Raw genomic sequence first — 22,340 nt, 5'->3', positions numbered from 1 at the left:
GGCAAAAGAGAAAGCGATAGTTTTCCGATCAAATACCGGTAGATATGTACCGGTATTATTTTATTAGAGAAATTAAATAACTAAAAAAAATGTTTTCCATTACAAAAACTGTTACAATAAGTAAACAATTGGCTTCGCATTAAGTCAGCACCCCTTCCCCGCCACCAAAATAAAATATAATATAATCCGAGACTGCATGCAATTAAAGTAAATACAAAAATACGATAGTATTGAATTTGAATGTAATCCTAATTTAGTTCAAAGAGATCGAAAAATATTCAATATTTCAGTAATGACTTACTGTTGACTTGGATGTAGAGCGAGATTGACTGAATAGGAGAGGCGCATGCGTACCATCCTTCACTACTACTTTGGATGTTGATAATCGCCAATCTTAGATACTGTTCATTATTTAAAATGAACTCATGAAATCCATCAACCACTCTGAAATTTTAAGACAATCATTTTTGAAAATGTATGCATTAGTGAGAGTTCCGATTTTTAAATTGTTTTATGAAACGCTAAAAGCGTAATAATAGTCGATAAAAAAATAATTTTAGCATAACGCACGAATACAGAGCTAGCTGCCTCTTCTTTTGAAAAATGACGGTACAACAAATGGAAACAAATTAATCTTGAAATTAACTCGCGCATTTTGAAATTATATAACTTGAGCATAAAGATCAGTTAAGTGTAAAATGTTTATTCTTAATTTTATACCAGATAATGATAAACCTTATAATTTTATCTTTGTAGAATAAATTGACTTTTTTGATTCTCTGACATATACTACGTTTTGCAATACACTTTAAACAAAGAAACTAAAACTATTACCGATACCTTTGTTGGTTTTCCATTATTCTATACCAATTAAAGATTCCAGATTCAAATAAAGTTTCGCTGGAGTCACCAACCGAGCAGTCGATTACTACGTCACTTCCGGCATATACAACGACGTTTGTTTGGTTCACTCTTTCCATCGATGTAGTCCTCAATTCAAAGGCAAGATCTAATGATAGACAGAGTATTAACCTTATATATTGGCCTTAAATAACACATACCCTAAATTATCAGTGTACTATATTAAAAAAAAGTTTGTTCTTTTGATATCATTATTTGGTAGTCAATCACTAAAAATATAGTTCTAGTATCTTTTTGTGTCCAATCATCATGGTCAAAATAAATAAAAAATTAAATGCAAAATAACTAAAGATTTCTATTTTGGCTTATAATTAGGGTGGCTTATAAACTGGTAACATAGATATCCACCACAATTATAGGGGCAACTTTGTCCCTGGGATTTAAGTATTGCCTAGAGTTCATTGTCTACCATCACTGGACCCGTGCATATTGGTTGGATAATAATTTTTGAAAGTGGTTTCTTGCTGTATTTTCTATCTACAGCTTCTCAATGGTATTTTAAATTGGATCGGCCGGCCTTTGGCTACACAAGCTAATATTTTGGTCGCCTTATATTGTTTATGTGACATAAGCTGAAATAATATGGAGTTTACATGCATTGAATTGAAAGTACATTAAAATTGTTGAGATTGTATATTTAACCTGGTAGACAGCTCGGTAATTGACAATCCCAGCCATTGGTTTGACACGTGCAACTTTCATCGCCATTGAGAATAAAGCCTTTTCCACACCTGAAACTCCGTTCATAGCCGGTGTAGTACTTGCCACTCAAACGATTTCCTAAGACTTCACCATTAAGCAATTCTAAATCGTCCGTGCAATTCTCTATAAATAAAATTAAAATTAAGAATAACAATTTCGGAATTTCAATAATGTACGTGATATCCTGATTGGTAATTACATGTCTGTTCGTTTAGCAACCATATCGCCTTCATTGACCTATTTGTGTACCGTTTGTGTTAACTTTTCATCACAATAATAACAAAAACAACAATAACAACAATAATAATAATGATAATATAACATTTACGTGCCGTTTTATTGTAAGTTATCCGACGTATATATTACTTTTCACATTGAATTAATCCCATGAAACAACATATTCTTCTTAACAATGAAGTGATTACGTTCATAATATTTTTTTTATAACTCAGTGGTTCAAACATCATAACAGCATAACAGTGTCAAGTGTCAAAACAGCATTTTGACACTATTTTTTCAAATGTCAGTGCATACTAATGTTATGTATTGAAAAAAATACAAATGCCACTCCCCCAGTTTGAACAATTCTGGATCCGCCCATGTTCAATGGTTTACGTTCTACTATGACAAATGCTCGTTTGGATATCGTCATGAAGCTTGAAATCCATCTTGATCGGGGAGCAACCGCGTGGTTTACAGATTTCAGGCAAAATTTCCAAAAATTATAACTTCACTTTGAATTAAAAGCTTGCACTGTTACGTTCCCGGTGACATTGTGCTTTCTTAATTCATCGTATTGTCACAAAATTGGTGGCCTTAGAATTAACAGTAAGACATTATTCTTATTCGTAATTTTGTTGTAAATAAATCACATGGATTATGAAAAACCTGGATTTCGCCAAGATGGAAGGATAGTATTGTAATATAATACGGTGCTTTTTTTAATAATACAAAATGTAAAACGGATTTGAATATAATTAGCTGGTTACACTGCATAGACTTTGTTTCTCGTTGTTTAAATCAGTTTTTGGAATTTCGACATTAAAAAAAAACATATGTCATTACGATATCAAATAACTAATAAAAATTTACCAAAATTCGTCAAATATCCGTAGCTTCCAGAGGGATTTGCTCCCTGTAAGCCCCTGTGGCCCCTGTGGGGCTTCTCCCACACCAGCCAAGTGAGGCTCGCTTCGCTCGCCTAGCCCCCCCCCCCCGTCAGGGCTTTTGGCCCCCTGTCGGGCAGATCCTGGCGCCAACACTGGGTCTGCCTAAATGGTAGCCACATCCTCTGGATGAAACTGCCTGGAATTCTTTTCTTACCATTTAACGGCTTCACTGATATGTGTATGGTTTCATTATTCTGGCCAACAGAACAGCAATAGATGCCTGCGTCTGATAAGCCAATCGTCGGGAACTGCATACGGCTTCGAAAACTATTAACGGTCACTTTTAACTGTAAGACGGATCAAAAATTAAAAAAATTAATAACCAGCAAGATAATAATTATAGATAATTATAAGAGGAAATTTTGTTTTGTTGTAATATTAGTTTTGCTTTTATTTTTTGGTAAAGTAAATTATTTATCTTTTATAAATAATTATTCCAAGATATTATTAGGCATGTTAGTTTTAATTTTTATTTCATCATTTTCCATTTAATGTGTCAATTTTATTATTTTTCATTTTGTTAATTTTTATATTTAATGTTTTGCTTAAATCATTAATTTTTGAAATATTTCCTTTTTTTTTGTTTTTCTGTTTTAATATATTTAATCTGTTTATGTTAAAGATCTTACATTTTTATTCTTTTGTTCTTAAATGTATGTACTGCGGGTCTGAGAGTACCGTACCATTTCCGGCCATCTAGGAGTGACATCGCTAATTTTCTTACCTCAGCCCCAACCACGGTGTTGCTGAGGTGTAAAATTGGGCGGTTAAGCCCCTTTTTCCCTCAGTTTTTAAATATTCAAAAATCTGTATCTCCTTCACCGTTCCCCAGTTTTTCATCTAGCAACTTCTTTCTGTCTTAGAAAAATCAATTCTACAACATATCAATATTTTTTTTTATTCCGGAGCCTAAATCAAGCCATTATTGCGCCATTTTATTTCTTGTCCAGATTTAGTTATTACAAATACAATTTTTACCGTTCCATCGACTAACTTCGTCCAGGTTGGATCACCAAGACTTTCTGGCACTATACAGTCCAGGTAAATACTGTCTTTTTCAACTGTTGATATCTCTCGACCATCGAGCCTTCCATTTGTGTTTATAACAAATTGATCATCTTCTGCGTGATATAAGATAATTATTATGGCTTTAAAGACACTCTATGGTAACATATAAATCAGGATAATTCAAATAAAACATCGAATTGTTTATTGAAAAAAAGTAAAATGTTGAACCAAATGAGATTAATATTTAAACAAATTTGGTTTTCGCCGATGTACTAACGTATAGCTTTTATGCGTCTGCTAATACGGCGATGAAACTATTTTTTTTAAAATAATTTCCAATTAAATGCTATAACTTTGATTCTTTTAAAACACAAACGACTAGGATAAAACATTTACATTTTAAAAAAATATAACGATAGCAAAATTGCATTTACGGTTGGTGTTTATCTTGATCTCTTTCAAACCATAACCAATTACTGATCAACTTTCTTTTTCGTTTCCAAAGCTTCCCATTCTATACTTTGGTTAATCAATTGCATGCACTTACTTGGCAAACAGGTAGGAGGAGTTTCTGGAATCCACTTCCCATCTATGCATATGGCTGTTGTGTCCACAGAATCTAATTGATAACCTACGTTACACTGGAATGTCTGAATGATTTCATCTGCCTCTGGATTTAGGAAGGAAAGTTCACTGTTACCGTTAGACGGCGTCTCTAGTTGTGATCCTGAACACGTCTCTGGTAAAGATACGAGTTATAAACTAAACAGAATAGCGAATGTGTTGTAATGTTATGCACATGTTGTTTTCAGTTCAGGCAGAGACTATTGACTTCAAAACAACGAGGCAATTCAAAATTTGTCTATTATTTGTCCATTCACAGCAAGCTGACATGGCACCCCATGTCAAAAAGCTTAGATCTAAACTTTGATTTTCCATCTTACTTTTAGCACTTGCTAGCAAATTTCCTAATATTAAATCCAAACTTATGATTTATAACACTTTTGTTCTTCCACACATGACTGCTGCTGTAGCGTTTGAGGATACAAGGGCAACTCACTCATCAATAAAATTCAACCCCTAAAGAATCGTGCTCTTCTTATTCTTAATGTTCATTCTTATACTTTATCTCTCCTTATTACTTCCCTTGATCTGTTAATTGTCTCAAATCGCATCCTACTCAAGTTGGACCGTCTAGCTTTCAAGGATACTACTGGTTTTGCCCCAGACTACCTTTGTAATTTATATTCAATTTTTCAGCGAGAAGGCACTATGACTACAAGAGCAGTAACTGCTGATGCATTTGTTATTCCACGAACAAAATTGCAATATTTTAAACATAGGTCTAGCTTTCATTTTAGAGCTACGTCATTTTTAAATTCACTAAATTTTATGATTCGTCGTACAGTATTTTGAAATTAATGTTATTTGAAGTCTAAACACTAATTACATTTGTACAATTTAAACCTTTTTATTTTTATTTTGTATTGATGATGTTTGCCTCTTATTTTGTATTATTCGTTATTGTTATTAAAATTATTTTTATGAATCTATTATTTTTCATAAAATGTTTTTTTCAAATATTTATATTTTATATATTTATTCCATGTTGAATTGAATTGTATTGCTCACTTCGTTATTCTTTTATGTTTAAGGGCCCCTTAAAGTCAGCGTTGCTGCTTCGAGCCACCCTCAGAGAAAAACAGACAGACAGCAGTGAATAAATAACCTCCTATTAACAATAAGAAATATGATGATTATAATTATGATGATAATGATGATGATGATAATGCAAGGTTGCTAATCCACTTACTAATGCATTCTGACAGAGTTCCTTCCCAAACAGCATTTCGACAAGTAATTTGAGACTGCTCTATTCTCTCTAGCTTATAGCCAGGGTTGCAGGAGAAGGTCAGAATGGCGAAATCGGTATCAGGATCCAGATAAGTAGTAGTTGCAACACCGTTAGAGGGCACAGGAAACTGAGTGCTTTGACAACTCTCTATACGAAAAGTACGAAAATCAAAAGCTAATAAAAATTCCGTCTTTAAACACACTGATACATCGATACTTAATTTTGTCGACACCAGTGCAATTTACACGCGTTTTAATATAAATGAAAAACACTATTCTTACGCTATATTACCATAGTTGATTTTCAATGCGAATTCCAAGCGGGCAAGCGGGCAGATGCAACAACGACAGACAAAGTTGGCTGCAACAAACGTTTGCGTCGAATAGTGAAAATGTTTTTAACGCAACTCTGTCCTTATCAGCTGAAGCTTGTAATGTTCTATTTTAACATTTTACTGCTATAGGGCCTTCATTCAAAATTCATATCTGTCAGTAACTAACGACAACGGGCATACAGACAAACAAACATCCACCTCAATACATTATTCATGTACCTGGGACTAAGAAGGTTGAATAAAGTAGTGATGGGCTAGAGTGCCAATCACTGTCAATCCTAACATATATTTTGAAGAAAATTACAGATTTTAGCTAAATTAAAACGTACTGTATGAATTTCCTTTGCCTTGTCATGGAGAAAGCAATGCCCTGACGTAGCTGAACTTATTCAAAGAGGGAAATAAGACGTTACGTTGAAATTATACTAGGTGAACTTTTAGGCTTGACCAACCTTGATTTTTAGTATAAGCCACTTGGGATATTTTTTTCATTTAATTACGTCAAACTCCTTTTGCTCTAGTCTGAACCAGGATTTAACGTCAACACCACACACACCAAATAGGTGCGCAGGAAGACAGACTTCTTGTACCCTTAAGTAGGCAATTACAAGCAGCCAGGGTGATAGAAAACAATTTATCAGGAATTGTTTCCATACAAGTTTCAAAATTGAACTCAAACTCTAGCCCCATATCATCTTGTATACTTTATAAATTATTTATTTTGTGAGCTTTTCAAATATAAGTAGCCTGTTACGTAAATTAAGTCAATAAAATAATAAATTACACGACGATCGCACAATGACACCGTTCTGCACAACACTCACTTTATTCATGTTACATCGTGCTGAAACGACGAAATCTATTCTAAAGTATTCTGTATTCTGAATTAATGAATCTACTCAAGAAAGTTTCAGTTGCGGCAGTAATGTTAACTGTCAATCAAATCAAGCAGTTAACCATTTACCAACAATTGTAGGCCTATTTAATAATCAACGTTAATGTAATTCTATTCTATTCAGAGGGATCCTTCTAATTTTAATAGAAAACAATACTGCTGTTTTTAACAAGCAGAATAGCAGAAGAGGAGATCTACTGTAACAACATTCTATTATTTTGGTTCGTATGCAAAAGTCTGTTTCTTGGGAGGTTATTTATTAAGTTTCATAGTAGCCTTATGATTTGTTTTTTCTAATATCAAATTGCATAGAACCCATGTGTTATGCGCTATCTGTCCAACTATGTCCATAACTTTGTGAATTTGCAAGGCATAAGGTTTGTTGAGTGTTGAGGAGGCCGTCACTCCGATTTAACCTTCATATTCCTTTGCAAATAATCGAACACATAACTACACATAGCAAAGTTGGGTTTAGAGACTTCCTACCATGGCACGTCGGTTCTTTTCCTGAAAACTTTCCAGAGTGTAAACACATTCGTGATCCATCACCAACAATGTTGTTGAACCTACTGCGGCATCCGTAAGTTACCATCTCTCCGTAAAAATACACACTTTTCACAACCGGGTGAATGAACAGATTTTTTGATGAAACTTACGTAAATTAAGTCAATAAAATAATAAATATAATAATAAATTACACTATAAGTATAAATTATTTGTAAAACACTAGTCGGATCTGTCTCTCAAATTAGTAGATTAACAGTGGCTTTATATTAGTCAACTGTTGACATGACAGCCAGATATTCCTGACATGGAATAGCAAATACCAAATATCAAGTTTGAAACGTTTCTGACTCAAAAGATGTGCTGTGGAACAGCTAATGACGACTCTGTCGAATTATCACGCGAGAAAACAGGTCGACATTTATTAAAATCGTAGGCCTACTTACTTTTAAAACATATTGGTGTCTCATCCGTCCATTGTGCTACGTTATCTATAGACATGCATCTGATGATCATTTTGATTTAATGTTGTTCCTTCTGGACACCAGAACACAACAATTTGCCAAGAGTAAAATCATCGCCAGTGCGGAAGCCATTTTCGGGAATTCCAGGATCATCACACGTGGCTAAGAGATGAGTTTAATGAAAACAATTATAAATATTATAGACAATTATAATTAATAATACTTAATATTCTTACAATATTATTCACGAATTAATAGGTTATGAATCTTTCATTAATAACCCAAAGAGTCTAATGCAAAACAGAATGTTGTGGTAGTCATAATGGCCATGGTAAAGATTTCAAAAAAGACAAGAACAGAACCATCCTGATAGAACTTTGTAACAGCAACATCGGCAACAGAGAATAACAGCAGCAACAATAATACGTCATCACATAAATAAAAGGAGCCGTTGCAACAACATTAACAGCAACAACAATAACAGCAGCACGGGCAACAGCAGCAGCTACAACGAAACAGAAACGGCAGCAACAATAGCAAGCAATAAAATATTAGCAACTGTAGCAACAAAACCAGCAACAGCAGTAGCTGCAACAAACAAAAAATAACAGCAGCAACAAGCAGCAGCTGCAGCAACCACAAACAACAGAAACAATACTAGCATAACACTAACAACAAAATACCAACAACAACGAAAACAACAATAACATCGATATGTTCAAAACAAATTAGCAGAAAGAATACTACAAAAAAAAAGAACAAAAACAAAAGCAGAAACAACAACAATAACAACAACAGAATAATTTAATAAAAACATCATTAGCATTCAGTGTATGCTAATACTTACGGATGACTTCGATGTGAACTTTGCCTCGATTTGAATCAAATGGTGTCAGGCAGACATACGTCCCAGAGTCTTGATCTCGGACGTTTTTTTAACTCTATCCGATATACATTACCTGTAAATGCAAAAAGACGGCAGTGGCGAGTCTGATGGTTATTAGGACAATGGTATGTGATGAAGATGTTTTTGACAATGAGTATAGTTCAGATTACAATAATGCTTATTAAAATAATTTTAATCATCATTATGACCACGATAATTGTGACGATTAACATGTTTATGAATGATCATAATGGTTATGGTGATTATGATAAAATCATTTTGACGAATGTTGAGACGATTGCTGCGACGATCCGGAGCATTTTATTAATTCCATTGTCTTATGTGTTACGTATTCGCATGACAGTGACGTACCAGGTGGATGTAACATGCCAGGGATTTGCCTCTTTTTGGATCCTCGAGGATCGATGATCCAACTTGGGCGACGTGATCTGGACAAGAAAATACAGTCCACAATGACAGTTGACCCTTGAACCACGGTTGCAACTTGGTTAATAGTATAACCATAAACGACCACTGGGAACACAAAGTCATTGGATGCATTTACGTTTAAAAAGAAACATAAACAAAAAAGATTTGTGTGGTATTAGTACGAAACTAACTATTTCGTTGAGGGTAATCCCGTTTTGTCCTTTTTTAAAGGTGATAAAAATGAACGAGCATCTAGCTGCATTTAACTGATGCATAATGAATACAATTACGGCACGTAATGTTTTGCTAACTATATAACAAACCTTTAAGGCATACTGGGTCCAAATCACTACTCCAGCTTCCATCTTTACATTCAAAATAGCTAGCTCCCACAAGACGGTAAGTTGAGCGACAGTAAACTTCAATCCAGCCGCCATGAAAGTAATAGTGTTCAGACGATCGCACAATGACACCGTTCTGCACAACACTCACTTTATTCATGTTACATCGTGCTGAAACGACGAAATCTATTCTAAAGTATTCTGAATTAAATCTACTCAAGAAAGTTTCAGTTGCGGCAGTAATGTTAACTGTCAATCAAATCAAGCAGTTAACCATTTACCAACAATTGTAGGCCTATTCAATAATCAACGTTAATATACTTCTATTCTATTCAGAGGGATCCTTCTAATTTTAATAGAAAACAATACTGCTGTTTTTAACAAGCAGAAGAGGAGATCTACAGTAACAACATTCTATTATTTTGGTTCGTATGCAAGAGTCTGTTTCTTGGGAGATTATTATTAAGTTTCATAGTAGTCTTATGATTTGTCTTTTCTAATATCAAATTGCATAGAACCCATGTTTTATGCGCTATCTGTCCAACTATGTCCATAACTTTGTGAATTTGCAAGGCATAAGGTTTGTTGAGTGTTGAGGAGGCCATCACTCCGATTTAACCTTCATATTCCTTTGCAAATAATCGAACACATAACTACACATAGCAAAGTTGGGTTTAGAGACTTCCTACCATGGCACGTCGGTTCTTTTCCTGAAAACTTTCCAGAGTGTAAACACATTCGAGATCCGTCACCAACAATGTTGTTGAACCTACTGCGGCATCCGTAAGTTACCATCTCTCCGTAAAAATACACACTTTTCACAACCGGGTGAATGAACAGATTTTTTGATGAAACTTCAGGTGCAGCACATGTTATAGCTACAATGTGAGAAGTAATAACGTTAAGAATGAGATTCGTATAAAGTGGTATCATAACCTTTCAATGAAACATATCTAAACAGTTTTTGCCTATTTACAGTAGGCCTGCAAGTTTTAAATAACTTTTCTATCTTGCTTATATATTGATTAGTAACTTAAATTAAGTGTATTGATTTGAATTTTATTTTCAACACAGGTTTTATGTGTTCAAAATATATACAGTGGAAATTCGAAAAAAAAAGGGCAGTAATGATTTCTAATGCGCATATCTGTATTAAACAGTAATGGTATCAGCACGATTTAGCCTAATATACCGGGTATGAAATAAAAGTGCGAAATATATTTTTTGTTCTTGAACGTCCACTGTATTTAGTAGATTAGACTGTTCATATGCATTGACCATCTACATATAATCAAAGAACATATACAGCAGGAAAAAAGTTCTTCGCGTAGTTTGCAATACATTTGATGGAACGTCCACCCTCTCTAGAACGGAGGAAAACTATTTCATGGAGTGGAGAAATTAATGAAAATAAACGTACCAGAGAGTTTTCCAATCAATCCAACCGAGCAAAGATATCGCGCCGCCGCTCGGATGGAGGAAATTTCTCTCATGAACGCCCTCATGAGGCGTTCTACTAAATAGCGCGAACTGCTCTATCTTTTACTTTTTTTTATCTTAGATATAATGGGCAAGATAAATATTGGAAGTATGTTGTCGACAAATACCTTGGCATTCAGGTACGCCATCCGACCAAGAGCAGTTAGGTAAACACACTGTGTTGGCTGATCCTATTAATATACATCCTTCGCTACACCTGAACGTAACTAATGTCCCGACGATGCGCTCATCTGTATTCGTGTGCAAGTTTACTCCCAGTTGTAACGCATCGCATTGTTTTGCTAAGGAACATAATGTACTGGATACATTTATACATGATTATTAAATGGAATGCAACAAATAAAAAATTAAAACATAAGATTTCTTTGGATTGCAATCATAAAAAATGGAAGATGAATTTAAGATAAAATACTCATGATATTTATAAAACATGTATGTGTTTATTTTCCATAAATAAAGGAAGGAATCCACTTACGTACACACCGCGGAGGACTGTCACTCCAAGTCATGTCATGAGGTCGACAAGATATTTGAGATTCTCCATCTAATACATATCCTTCTGAACAAGTAAAATTAAGTTCGGTTTCAGAACACAGGTCATTAAACTCTATTAAAGAAGGTTCTGGAATGTTAGGAAGGCTACAGCATTTTTCTGGAAATAATAATAAAACAATATGTGATATATACAAGGGTCGTCAAGCTAAAGTGGTACCTGAAAACAAGTATGCAGTTATAGGATCATGATGACTCCAAAAAGACTAAAGCTACTCTTACACTATCAAGACCTACACTGCGATCGGTACACGACCGACACGGTCGTGGCCAGGTCGTGATAGTAGCCAAGAGCAACTTGCTCGTGACAAGGCAGAGGTCGTGCATGGTCGAGGAGTTTTCAACATGTTGAAAAAATTATTGTGGTCGGTACTGGTCGTCAGTCTAATCGTAGTCGCTCTCACGCGTGCCGTAATCATTTGGCTAAAGTGGCCATTATTATTTTCCACCAATAAATGACAAGAAGGCAGGTCCTACTTCCAGTCGCAGTGCTAGGTCGCGATAATATGAGAGTTGCTTACGAGAAGTGTAGATACTGGTATCAGCAATCACTGAACCTGGTTGGGCGAGCAACATGTTCATCTACCTCTGCCGAAAAAGGGTTTATACAGCATAACTGTACTGTACTTAATGGAGTAAAAGCATTAAGTAGTCCAGTGATGCAATTCAATCCGTAAATTAGGGTACATTGTCAAGAGATGACAGTGAACGTTTAAAATTTAATATTTCGTGTAGCGTTTAGACTGCAAGTTAATATTTTTGTCTGGCGACATCAAGCATTAGACGACAGCAGGTGGAATATGTACGGCCAAATAATATAAAAAATATTGGAAAATATATTTATAGCCTACATGATGGTAAAGTTATAGTAAAATTGCATATAAATATATTTACTTAAACACATTGCATCCAAGCTCTCCCAGATACCATTGTTGCATTTTACAGACCCATTTCCCAAGAGAAAGAACCCGCTGTTGCAGGTGTAAGTAGCGATCGGTTCTTCTACACAATCCTCACACATGGTTACAGTGGCGTCTTGTAGGGAGGGTGGGTTGCCACAATGGTCTTCTGTGGAAGCAAAAGCAATAATTATGTCGATAATGATGACAATATTAATTGAATTACGATGATAGTGACGACGACGATGATGATTGCGATTCATTTAATATTGTCACCATCATCGTCGACGTCATCATCATCGACATAATTAAATTAATTACGACGACGACGACGACGATGATGATGATTGAAGATGATGGCACCTTCCAGAGATTTAAACTTAAATGACCAATCAGAACAAAGTAAGAAAATGTGCTTATTCCTCAAATACGTGTTTACACTATCTTTAGCGGAATCTTAAGCAACAATATTCAAGGGGCGGGCCTTAGCGAAATGATTCATTTAATGGCGGCGGCGGCGGCGGTGGTGGGTATGTCACTGATTGATAAGCTCAATGGGAAGGCAATTATTTCAAATTTTAGATACGTTTGCAGTAGGAAATTGAAATAAAGTACATATGAATTAAAATATAGATTATGATGATTGGTGATCATGAAAATAATAGTGTTGACAGTATGTAAAATGATGAATGCTATGAAAAGAACAGCATTCCATATTGTAGCTACAGTATTAAAATAAGAAATTACTACTCTTTTTAAAGAGTTTACATATAATTTTAAATAAACCAAATTGATTAATTTAGGTGGGCTGTGTATACGGTATATTCAAATGAGATTACACGCGTCATACCAGACATACTTACAGAAATGTAAGGACATAATACTTTGTGAAGGAGTACTTTAAGTTGTTGATAACGTACCACTTAATATATTAATACAAATAGGAGGCGGATTGTCCCATACGCCACATGCCATACACGAGAGTCGCTGCTGACCAACCAGCACGTAACCCATGTTGCAGTAGAAGTCAAGCTCAGCGCCATGGCTAATTGCAAATATATCATCATGTCCAACAATTTTCAAGATAGCAAAACCGTTGTCTGGGAAAGGAATGGGGTCGCAGTAAGATATCCTGTCTAAAAAAAACAAAAAAAAAAAACAATCAATGCTACAAAGAAAAAATAATAGTGAAATAGATATTAGGACTGTAAGTAAAAATACAGACAGTGGGTGCCACAATTAAAAAATAGAAAATGTTTGTTATATTCACGAACACTTTTATTGCCAATCAGCATTTATACCAACTAGGTTCAGCAGATATCACATTTGCTGCTTGAGGCTGAGCATGTTCCCTGTAGGCCTAATACTTGTACAAATCAAGTGATAGTATAGCACGTGTAGACCTTTTATTAATGCAGTTTGTTTTGGTCATACATACCATGATTTATGCAACTCATACCACACCGATTATCGCAAAGACATTCACTCTGGTCTGGGCAGTACCCATCGCTTTCACATGACAAGAAACACAAGTGACTGTAAGCATAGTGACGTTCACGAGCTTGGCAGTGGGAAAAATCTGTCATTTAAAATATAGTTTTCCATTATTTACTCTTGCATATATTTACGAGGTGTTACAAATTACAGTACCAAGTGTTCTTACATTTAGAATGGCTAACTTATTTGAATTGATTTCATATTAATTAGCATTAGCAACTATTACATAATTCCAAGGAGTACACAAATATGTGAGAAGGCTATATGCGTGTTGTTGCTTCATTCGTTGTAATCCAGATATACCTAGATATACAAGCAACACAGTTAATTGTATCGGTTTAATAGGGAGATTTCGCAACCTTACGAAAACAATAACGAATACGAATACGTCATTACCATTATCGTCATTCGTGCCTATAGCTGAATATGGTCCATGACTCATGCAAAACGCATGAATCGTTTACGTTGTGACAAATATGCTACTCTAGTAGGGGAAGGGTTGTATACAAATTTGATGACGTGTCCGTATTCGTTATCGTTTTAGTAAGCTTGCGAAATGTCCCTATTTTTTAATAACATCCAGGTTATAAACTTCATCACCAACAAGACAGGTAACATACCACCTTACCCTTTAATAAGTTTTTTACCGGACCACCATTGCCAATTCGAAATAATCCAACATGTACTAAAAAAACAAGGAAAACCACTTTAAACGACATAACACCAAGTTGGCTGAAAACAATATGAAGTGGTATGCCTCAGCACACCCTCTGACGAAAAAAACAAAAATCACAATTTTGGTCGTGTGCTCATTTGCATAAGCACTGGCGTTCAAAAATTCAAATAGCGCCATCTATGAAAGCATCAGCCACACTTCATTAACATTTTATTAAATATTATCTGTCGTTGAGAATATGCTGCTAAATAATATTCTACAGTAAATTTACCCTATGTGTTTCTATGTTTTGTTATATAAACATTATCTAATTGTAAAGCACTACCAGAAAACATGTAAAGCCTTTGTTTTAAAAAATGGTCTATCCTTTAAAAAAATTGTAGTATAGCAGTAGTTGTAGTAGTACGGTAATAGTGGTGGTGGTAGCAGTAGTACCATAAATGCTAGAGTAAACGCCGCGGCGCTTATAAATTTTTGGAAGCTTCAGTGCGGCGCTTATAAAAAAAATATTAGCGTGGCGCTTTCCATGCCCTTTCCCATTTTCCTATCTCACGTATTCCTGCCGTATCAGTGACCTATAATAGGTCCTCTCAGTCAAAATAAACGTTTATAAAGAAATGCTCCATTGTGTTATTTACTTATTTTAAGACTGCATACATGGTATTTAAAACCCTGTTTCTCAAAGTGTTTCATTACACACAGGATAATATACCCTAGATTAAGCGCCGTGGCACTTATACGAGAGCGCCGCTTAGCGGAAATAATCAGGTTTGTTTGGTGCGGCGCTTCTTCAAGAGCAGGGCTTATTCGAGAGTGGTGCTTGTTCGAGCATTTACGGTAGTAGCAACAGCAGTAGTAGTAGCAGTAGTAGCAATAGCAACAGTAGTAGTAGTAGCAGCAGCAGTAGTAGCAGCAGCAGCAGTGGTAGTAGTAGTAGTAGTACCTGTTTACCTATCATAATTAACAGCCTTTACCTTTTAATGTATTTTTATAATTTATGTCAAAGTGTTCCATTAGGGAATATTTTTAGACGCCTACGTAGGCCTATAATGACTAGTTATGGTTACAGTTGTCATAGTTCCTAGAATTAATGAGAATCACTTGTAGACGAATTCAATTTTGAAGACACGGAATTATCTGAAATTTGAGGAGATGATGACTGGTGGATTACAGGATTTAGGTATACATTGAACGATTGCTCCCAATATAAAATATAATATATATAAAAGAAACATCATTCGTATTGTTATTGAAACTATACATGAGTACAATATAATTCGATATAAAGACGTTATATCTCTCATAAACCTGGTAGGCCTATTAGGTTGTAAGTAACCCACATTTTTGCCAATTTGCCAATTCGAGAGTCTTCATATGGGACAATCATAAAGGCCTATCATCGATGTCTTCAGAGGGATGTTGATAGTTTTAGCATTTCATCATTAATGTTCTTTTGTTGTCGAACGCTTGAAATTCAATCGCAACCCGACTGTGCTAAACAGGGACCATGGTAATCCATACATTGCCGATAAGTTCAGCAGAATAATAGCGTAATGTCAAAAGGCCTGAGGCAGAGCCAATTAAGTCATCTTAACTTATTTTTAGTTCAAACATTTGCTGATGCATAATATTTATATTAAATATATAGTAACTGTACATATGCTAAAACGTTTGCGAAGGCGGCCCTTATCAAACTGATTAACGTCTGTGCTTATGAACACGCTGTCCAATCTATTCAACTATGCAGCATGAACACCGTCGACGAGGTGAACTTTTAAGTTACAAAATCCTTCATTCCTCATATGCATGAAGCTGCTAAATTACATAGGAATACAATTCTAAATATCGGCCTAGCCTCTAAAAGGGAAACAATGTCATAAATGATCGGGAACTTGCAACAAACATTTCAAAATAACAAAATTATTATATAACTATAATTATTATTATAACTTTTTCAAACGAATTTGAGATGAAAAAATGGATCATTGGAGGTAGGATAACAATAACAAATTACACTGGGTTAATAATTTATACATTATATTACTACATATTAATTCATGTTAGAGGCGAATTTATTTAGATTGTCCAGGATTTTTGCACGACCGTTCCAGCAATCAATCTCCTTTTTTTATTTGATCTGCTCATTAACAACATGTAGAGAAAACAACATAAATATAAACAAACTTGGTTACTCCAGCATCATTATTTAAATCCCCACCAGCCTCCTATTTCACTTAAACATATTACGTAGGCATTATATTTATGTTTTGTATGGCCCAGTTTGTGTGACCTCCATATTGTCATACTGGTAGCCTATACATATCTCAAAGAGGTGCGCTTAATTTAGCCTTTTGTATCGTTCACAGCAATCGAATTTCCTATTAACATACGATATACTACATATCTCTTGGCTGTCTGTGATGTGGTTTTAAATATTGCGACTAGATCAAAAATGTAATATCATGTGACAAACAAAACATCTGAATTTGAAATTGATTGTTCTGAGACGATTTCGAACTTGACTATAATGTGAATAGATCTTTCATTAAGCCTGTATGATTATATTTTTAATAAAATTAATACAATTATTTTAATTTCATTAACTAAACAATATGAGAGGTGGCTTTAGAGGCTACTGGTTATTATAAATCTTTTGTATGGGGCTTCAACAAAATAAGTTTTGAATTTTCTCATTGACTGGATAAATGCATTAATTGTCCAGAAACTTGTCTCAATCACACCCTACTCGATAAGTTGGTATTTTTAAGTCAGAATGAAAAATAATTAAAATAGGCACATTTGAAAAAGTGTAAAGAGAGTGAGAAATGTTCTCTCCCCGAATCTACAGCATCTCCAGTTTCACAGATGGATCCAGAGGAGGAGATGAGGTAACAGGGCGAACAGCACACACATTATTTTGATTGCCAAATAGTCCTTACATAGAAGCTGAAGGTCTTCTTGTTTTCCTGTTTTCGAAATTATGGCCCCGCGCACTCTTTCTCAGCAACTCAGAATCCCTGGGTGTCACTTTATTAGTCAAATATTTTGAAGAGATGCAACCGTTCAAATCCTGCCTGAAGATTTATTCGGTGTGAAAAACAAGGACAACTTGCGAAAGTCTGAAGACGTGTCTTTCTAGTGGTGATTGAGCAGAACACCAGGAGTCTTTACCCTACTCATTTTCGAATAGTGTACTTGCACATGGGCCATACTGCGCAGGGGGCCAACGGCTTTAAACACCTCTTCCGAAATATAGGATCTGTGGAAAGACTAACGCTTTGAATTTCCAGTGTTTAGCGCGCACACAGTTGGCTACCACCTCAGGCAGCGACGGGTCATGGCGTTGAATCAGCAATCGCGGCATTGTGATTCAGACGAAAGCTTCACCAACCTCACAGACTAGACTATTACACAAAACATGGAGTGCACAAAATAACTATACAATTGATACAGTACTTGCCGTTTATAAAACCTTAATGCATCAATAAGCTAACAAAGGTGTTGATTTTCATTGGTGGAATCAAAGGTAAAGGCCTTGATAAATAGTTTTCATTGGTGGATGAAATCATGAAGAAACGTCAGCTTAGTACAGTTCAAAAGCTTTTAAGACCATCGTCAAGTACCCAAAATTAATGTAATTCAACGAATTATATAAATAGAATATACGGAAGAATGCTTGGATAATTGCATTTATCTTTGCGTTGTGGCCCTATTTCATTTACCAAGTTACGTATCACTAACATTGCTCAATAGCCAGTCAACTAAAGAACTTATTTCAGAACACTGGTCCTGGGCGCGATCTCCCTTATTGTCGCTCTCTCAACCGAATACAGTATATTTGTACATTGCTTCTTATATGACTTACCGGGGCTTTTAGAGCATTCAAGTCAGTGGCCAACACATCCCTACCGCGTTACTATAGTTTATCAAGTCTTCTTGTGACTTCCAATAATGAATGTATTTATATCACTAATTAAGACACGCAGCCTTCAGAGAAGATAAAACAATGCTTAAAGCTTGAAATTTTTGCATTTTTTAAATTTTAGATATCTTGGTTGAAACGGCATTGTGTTTTATATCTGACAATCAGTAATAAAAAAAATACTCTTTTTCAAATCAGCAAGTTAGATATTTATATACAATAATTTTTATTTTTCAACAAATACAAAAAAAAATGCATTCTTTAAAATGTAATGTATACTTGTAATACTTTCTTCATATAAATATTACATAACTTCAAATTGAACATAGTCCATTTTAGATCAAATATAAATACAGTAAGTTTTTAGCCATCACGTGACCTAATTAGTTTATGACATTGCTTTGTTTCCCCTTTACCACTAATGTATCAGTTATATTTCATCCTCTTAAGTTACAGTAAATGCAATAAGTAGTAGTTCAAAACCTTTACATGATGTTGAGATAAAAAAAAAACCCTTTTATTGATCCACATCTGATCATGCAGCAAAAAAAAAAAAAAAGAAAATCATCAAATAAATATACATATTTTTGTGTACATTCTGTGATCCAACTGATATAAATATTATAGTTATTAAATATAACTATATTTTTTCCTAATACTAAATAGAAAGCTTATACATAACTTGTATAAACATTTTAAATAAATATTATTTTTATCACCATCGGTAGATTTAATCTTAAATTATTAAAAAATCAAATAAATATGTTTAAATATTAATATACAATAAATTATATATTATGAATTATTAGATATAGAACTGCATTCTTTGATATTTCACTAATATAAGTATTTTTCCATATAAATATTCTGTAAATTTTTCTTAAACTACATTTGATATATTGCATATAACTTATCAAAAACTATATTTTTTATATAAACATATAACTATATTTTTTTAATACTAATTAGAAAGCTTATACATAACCTGTATAAACATTTTAAATAAATATTATTTTTATCACCATCGATAGATTTAATCGAATTGAAACTCTAACCAATTGTTGATCAAACATCTAATTATCCAGAGAAACTGTTAAATATTTGTACATTTTAAAAAATCAAGTGAATATATTTAAATAGTATTATACAATAAATTATATATTATAAATTATTAGATATAGAACTGCATTCTTTGATATTTCACTAATATACATTTTTTTTTCATATAAATATTCTCTAAATTTTTCTTATTACAAACTACATTTGAAATATTGCATATAACTTATAAAAATCTTTGTCAATAAAAATATTATCATGCTTTCTATTTGTGATAAATTATCCTACACAAATTAATATATAAACATGTAAATTTTCTACTAAAATTGTCAATATAACTCAGAAACTCTGATTTAATAAGCGAATATCGCATACTTTTGTTACTATAGAAACATCGTTTAGTATACACCTAAAGTGTTACATATTCTGCGGTCCTTACCGACCATATTTTCTTTTCTAAAAAAAACTTTACATAGATATACGTGATTTGTTATAATTATGATGTCTTATGTACATTTCCAAAACTGTTAACTGCATATTTATTTTGTCAACTACTTTAGCAACACCCGGCCGAACTGATTTGCAAGACGAGATATTGATAGTTGCTTTCGATTCTTTCTCAGAAATAGGAATCTCCTCTTTTAACATCTAGAATACAACAAAATTATGAAACGTTTAAATGTATATATTAAGAAAAGATGAATTGTGCTATCTATCTTTGACCATCATCAGCAGGAGAAGAAACAATAGACTTTCTCTGAATCATATTTTAACACATGGTGTTTCGGAATATGATATCATCATTTATTGTTAATTCCAAATGCAGAATAGATACCACCGCCACCAAAAGCAACAACAATAACAACAACAACAACAACAACAATAATAATAATAATAATAATAATAATAGGCGGCATAATAAAAATAAGTTAACAGTTTGCTTTTAAGTTGAATCAATGACGATAGAAAAATCAGGTCAATACTTCTTTCACGACGTATTATTACTATTATTATTATTATTATTATTATTATTATTATTATTATTGTTATTATTATTATTGTCATTATTATTATTATTATTATTACTGTATTATGAACATGTGTATACTGTAGTTGTACTTACCATTATTTCAATGTTACACAGTAAGATTGTAGCAGAGTATGATAGTTTTCTTAGCAGAGTTTTAAAATCGCTTGGAATAACACTGGCATTTTGGTCGGACATATCTTTAAGGAACAACTGGAATGTTTTCAGATTTCTTCGGAAAGAATTTAAAAAATCCCCTTCCTAAAAAAAGCAAATACAAGAAAAAATATTAGTGTCTATCAATTAATTAATATTAGTGTCTATCAATTAATTAATATTGGTGTCTATCAATTAATTTTGTCAACACCATTAGTGTAAAAAAAAATCGTTGCCAGCTATAGCAAAAATCATTCAGGGACTGTAAGGAAGGGGATAAAACATGGAGCAGGGCTGCCTATTAGCAGGTTTTATTCATCCTTGGTGGTGCAATACTTGAAATATCAAAGAGGGCGAGAAGGTAGTAAATCTCCAATCTTCTCGCTAAGGGTGATCCTTCACTCACCCGAATTATTTAGACCCCAATACATACTCTCTTTCCTATGAAGCTTATGGGCGTTAATAGTAACATCTTTGATAAAATGTTGTCCTTACATTTATTGTACGTAACATAGGGCCTCGTGTTATGTGCGGTACTCCACTGACCATGCAATCTTCACTTATATTGTCTTCGATATTTTGAGTTTTCTGTATGATAAAAGAAAATGATAAGCACTTTTATTTACAAGTTTAATAGAACAAGAAAAATATTACACAGTCTATTTACACATTTTGTTGGCAATCTGTTTTGTACTTGCCAATGAATGCAAATGATTTCAAAAATAATTGAAACTTACGAATTTAATGTTAAAATCCATGACTTGATTCCGCAAATGTTCGGATTCGTCTTTTACAATTGTCCACGTGTCTTTACACAAAGTGGTTACCACCATGCTCATAATAACAAGTGCACAGAAACCTAAAAAACAAAAAAAACGTGGTATATAAAGTTCGCTGAAGGTTTACGTCAAAGTATGAATTTCTAATGAAGACAGAATAATTATTGACTCCAATCAATATGCTTTTCAAGTTTTATAAATATGTCAGTCACGTTTAATGCATGCCATTATGTATGGCTATGAATCATATTCGAATAACCATTGAGATTTTATTAGGTTGCTTAAACTCAATCATAAACAGCAATTAATAAAATGAAAATATCAAAATAAAATATACCGTGTAGCGACTTTAAAAAACCAGACCACCATTCAAAAGTAACATAAGTGTTTAGTCCTTACCGTACGAAATTCCCATAATGTAATATTCTTATAACTATTGAGCTGGAAGGTATTTGTTGGTAATCTGTGCAGTACAGTTTTTGGGAGGTATTTGAGATTCTGGGTTTAATCAGAGGCTTTATAAGACTTTAGCAAGATAACGTTATTGTGGAGAAAATAGATCAGTTTCGTGTTGGAAAACATTCCTTCATAAGTTTTCAAAACTTTTCAAAAAATAAATAAACGCCAGGCTGCGTATTGCATAATTCATTGTAGCAAGCAAAACTTGGATGAGTCATCGAGTATACCTCGATTGGGTTATTTATAGAATATAATAGTCTGGAGATATCCACCAATGGGCTCTGTTACTGGTGTCTCTTATACACATCT

At 33.8% G+C, this 22,340-nt stretch overlaps 2 protein-coding genes across 2 annotated transcripts; both read right to left on the bottom strand.

The window, feature by feature from the left end:
• Window positions 1-278: 278 nt before the first annotated feature.
• On the bottom strand, window positions 279-7,904 carry LOC117102813 (CUB and sushi domain-containing protein 1-like). Its single transcript, XM_033243233.1, has 8 exons — window positions 7,835-7,904; window positions 5,614-5,802; window positions 4,348-4,539; window positions 3,771-3,913; window positions 2,947-3,079; window positions 1,564-1,746; window positions 841-1,009; window positions 279-444 (listed from the first exon to the last, which is right to left on the bottom strand). Exons 1-8 carry the CDS (start codon window positions 7,902-7,904, stop codon window positions 279-281), a joined length of 1,245 nt encoding a protein of 414 aa, XP_033099124.1.
• Window positions 7,905-8,698: 794 nt separating this feature from the next.
• On the bottom strand, window positions 8,699-14,740 carry LOC117101254 (sushi, von Willebrand factor type A, EGF and pentraxin domain-containing protein 1-like). The gene is made up of 10 exons (XM_033241202.1): window positions 14,585-14,740; window positions 13,898-14,038; window positions 13,380-13,595; window positions 12,455-12,628; window positions 11,484-11,660; window positions 11,116-11,289; window positions 10,198-10,386; window positions 9,491-9,679; window positions 9,111-9,299; window positions 8,699-8,811 (listed from the first exon to the last, which is right to left on the bottom strand). The coding sequence occupies exons 1-10, from the start codon at window positions 14,673-14,675 to the stop codon at window positions 8,735-8,737; spliced, it is 1,617 nt and encodes a 538-aa protein (XP_033097093.1). The 5' UTR covers window positions 14,676-14,740; the 3' UTR covers window positions 8,699-8,734.
• Window positions 14,741-22,340: the final 7,600 nt, after the last annotated feature.

This window comes from Anneissia japonica, unplaced genomic scaffold (assembly GCF_011630105.1).
Source record: "Anneissia japonica isolate Jap-2015-1 unplaced genomic scaffold, ASM1163010v1 scaffold1005_len2656397_cov198, whole genome shotgun sequence".
Classification (NCBI taxonomy): domain Eukaryota; kingdom Metazoa; phylum Echinodermata; class Crinoidea; order Comatulida; family Comatulidae; genus Anneissia; species Anneissia japonica.
This window is presented reverse-complemented; position numbering and strand designations above follow the sequence as displayed.

Coding starts and splice junctions, on each gene's coding strand:
- LOC117102813 (XM_033243233.1), bottom strand. CDS start 7,904: ATGATCATCAGATGCATGTCTATAGATAACGTAGCACAATGGACGGAT. Junction 5,803..7,834: donor GACACCAATATGTTTTAAAA/GTAAGTAGGCCT, acceptor CTTTTCGTATAG/AGAGTTGTCAAAGCACTCAG. Junction 4,540..5,613: donor AACTCTGTCAGAATGCATTA/GTAAGTGGATTA, acceptor TATCTTTACCAG/AGACGTGTTCAGGATCACAA.
- LOC117101254 (XM_033241202.1), bottom strand. CDS start 14,675: ATGTCGTTTAAAGTGGTTTTCCTTGTTTTTTTAGTACATGTTGGATTA. Junction 11,661..12,454: donor CTTGGATGCAATGTGTTTAA/GTAAATATATTT, acceptor TATTATTTCCAG/AAAAATGCTGTAGCCTTCCT. Junction 9,300..9,490: donor GGACCCAGTATGCCTTAAAG/GTTTGTTATATA, acceptor TTTTAAACGTAA/ATGCATCCAATGACTTTGTG.